Source organism: Macrosteles quadrilineatus, unplaced genomic scaffold, assembly GCF_028750875.1.
Source record: "Macrosteles quadrilineatus isolate MER2022 unplaced genomic scaffold, UCM_ALF_1.0 Scaffold_6__1_contigs__length_79288215, whole genome shotgun sequence".
In the NCBI taxonomy this organism is placed as follows: domain Eukaryota; kingdom Metazoa; phylum Arthropoda; class Insecta; order Hemiptera; family Cicadellidae; genus Macrosteles; species Macrosteles quadrilineatus.
The window spans coordinates 5,860,862-5,864,240 of record NW_026542599.1 but is presented as its reverse complement, the minus strand read 5'-3'; the positions used below and the strand labels follow the sequence as shown (position 1 = coordinate 5,864,240).

General features: G+C 40.2%; 1 protein-coding gene across 1 annotated transcript; it reads left to right on the top strand.

The window, feature by feature from the left end:
* Positions 1–1,515: 1,515 nt before the first annotated feature.
* On the top strand, positions 1,516–2,766 carry LOC128996547 (uncharacterized). Its single transcript, XM_054421936.1, has one exon. It carries the CDS (start codon positions 1,516–1,518, stop codon positions 2,764–2,766), a length of 1,251 nt encoding a protein of 416 aa, XP_054277911.1.
* Positions 2,767–3,379: the final 613 nt, after the last annotated feature.

Here is a 3,379-nt window from a genome sequence, read left to right as displayed (position 1 = left end):
GCAGTGCTTGAAGCTAGAGATGCCAAAAAACGGCTGAGCGAGATGCAAAGACATAACGAAACTATGGAGGCAGTAGCTTTGCGACATGGCAAGGGCCTGTACTTTAGACCATATAAGAAAGGACTTGGTATTTACATGGCACCTTATCAGAAGCAGCCAAAAAACTTATAGATATTTTGCCCAGAAGGGCAATGTATGATTTTGAGTTAACACGTTGGGCCAGGAAGCTTAAAATCCCCCATTTTAGAGGAGTGTTTATGCGTGACAACCTTCCTAAAAGTCCATGGAGGAACGAGTCTGCAATAGTCAACTTGGACAATACCAATGGTAGTGGTACTCATTGGGTATGCTACAAGAAGAGTGGAGACTACGTGAGGTACTTTGACAGCTACGGGGATTTGATACCTCCACTGGAACTTCAGAAGTATTTAAATGGGAAATACGTATCTTACAACCGAACCGCTTATCAGGATGTCAACACTTACTCTGAGATCTGTGGGCATCTGTGTTTGTATTTTTTAACCTCAATTTAAATGATATTACAGTGTACACATATATATATTTGTTGTTATCATTTCCACCCTTTAGTCATGTCTCAGACGTTCATGCTTTCAGGTAGAACTTCTACTCTTTCAGTAGACTACTTTCCTCCCATCGAACTTGAAGGTGGTTATGATTATGAAGTTGGTTTGCTTAGCTTCGAGTCTTATAACTCCATACCAAATGTCGACGAAACAAACAACCAGTTTCATTTTGATAATGGAAAGATTATTAAAATACCTACTGGTACATATGAAGTAATGGATATTGAACGTTTCATACAGGATAAGCTAAAGATGTTGGCTACACAGGAAAAGAAGTACTTTTTTCGCTTGGGAACAAACAACAATACATTGCAAACTACTCTGAAATGTAACGCTCAGGTGGATTTCTCTCAACCCAACTCTATTGGCAGCCTCCTGGGTTTCGATTCTGAGGTCATAGGACCTGGAAATGAGCACTACTCGAAGAATGTTGTGGATATTTTTAAGACAAACACGATTAGAGTTGAATGCAGCATAGCGGGCGGGTCTTTCGTTAATAATAAGCAAAGTCATACAATCCATCAGTTTTTCCCAGCAGTACCACCAGGATATAAGCTTGTTGAAATACCCAGTACAATCATTTACCTTCCAATCACCACGAGGGCAATAAGTAACATAACACTACGGATTGTAGACCAGGACGATAGGTTGGTGAATTTTAGAGGAGAACGTATTACAGTGTGTTTACACTTGAGGAAGGTCCCTAGTTGAACAGTTAGTAGGAGATGGGTTACTTATATTTTTCAAACTGTTTATTAAGACCACGAATATCAAAGGGTCATATAGACAGAGTCAAGAAAACCCATAACTCCGACGACTATTTATTGGGTGCACACTCAACAGTACCAAGCAGTGTTTGTTTGTCACCCAAGCGACTAACACACACAAACCGAAGGTTTTTACGCTCCTTGGGCTATAAAATACTTCAATAATGGATGTACTGGATATTTTTAGTAGTGTCCCATTTGATGACACTATTTCTCACATGGAATTTCACACTCATTTCCCTTACTCTTCTACCACACTAGACAACAATGACGAGATAAGAATACCAATTCAACAACAAGATATATGCATTGTGCCTTCTATGAGTTATTTGTATGTTGAGGGAAAGCTATTGAAGTCAGACAATACAGCAACTACAAAAACAAAGTTCACTCCAAACGCATTTGCATTTTTGTTTGACGAGATACGGTATGAAATTAATGGAGTTGAAATAGATCGCATTAGGAACCCAGGTATAACTTCTACAATGAAAGGATTTGCTTCTATTGGAGAGAACTCTTTAAGAAGTTTAGGGAACTCTGGCTGGCCAACCGAGGTGAATAAGTTGTCTTCCACTTTGGAAAGTCATGTGACTGACACTGATGGAAATTTTAGTTTTTGCATACCGCTAAGTAGGCTTCTGGGGTTCGCAGAAGATTATAGAAAGGTTATTGTCAACTGCCGTCATGAGCTTGTTCTACTGAGGTCGGCCGGGGACAAAAATGCAGTTTTGTGGACCTCAAGTGGTGCTACTGACACAACTCCTGAAGATATTAAAGTTAAACTAGAGAAACTATGCTGGAGGGTTCCCTACGTTTCTTTGAGTGATAGACAAAGAATTGCATTGCTTAGACATTTGGAAAGGGGAACGAGTGTTCCTGTAGAGTATCGAAGCTGGGAACTCTATGAGTATCCCTCTTTGCCACAATCAAACAAGCAATCTTGGTCAGTAAAGACGGCATCACAGCTAGAGAAGCCAAGATACGTCATAGTGGCTTTCCAGGAGAATCGCAAAAACAATATGAAAAAGTCTGCCGCATGCTTTGATCACTGCAAGATATCAAACATAAAACTTCATTTAAACTCTATTAACTATCCTTATGATGATTTAAAACTAGACATTGCAAAGAACCACTACGCTATACTCTACGACATGTATACCCGTTTTCAGGAGTCGTATTACAATGTTCCATCACAACCACTTTTGGACGTTAAAAATTTCATTTCTTATGCACCACTAATCGTAATTGACTGTTCTAAGCAAAACGAATCCCTTAGGTCAGCCCCTGTTGATATTCGTTTAGAATTTGAGGCCAGCGAAGCTTTCCCTCCAGGGACTGCTGCTTATTGTTTGATAATTCACGACAAGTCATTCAGCTATGAGCCAGCCACTAACCTGGTTCATCGGATAATGTGATTCATGCAGAAAGTGTTGGAATTTGGGGTGGGGATAGGCTATAAAGCCCGCTCTTGTCGGTTTGGTTTCTCAGTCTCAACTTGAATTTCGTTGGAGTTAGAACTTTCAGTCATGATTAAACAGGCCATCATAGATTTTAGTGCTTTTATCGGAGAGGATAAGACAGTGGTTATCAAGGAATTGAGCATATTGGACTTGGATTCAAGATGTGTACAACATTGGATTTTCTCACCACCTAAGGATGGATCCAGATCTACTTTTCCAAGCACACAACATGATTGCGGAGGGTGGCACAGTTCACAGTTTGACAATCATAACAGGTGGTTGAGTAAACACTATCACGGCCTCGGATTCGGAACAGGAAACGTTGAATATAGCTCTCTCACGTCATCTCTGAGAGACATTTGCTGCAATGTAAACCTATTGTATGCTGCTTCAACTGAAAAGGCAAAGGTTTTGGAAAAGTTGCTAGAGAACAGAAGAGTTGTGTTCAGTCTTGAGCTACTTGGAGGCCCCCCTCTATCGAGCGATTTTCTACTACTTCCTCCCGTTGAAGAACTATCCAAACAAAAGAATCAGTGTTTGTTTCATCATTTACATGCTCCAGGATTTT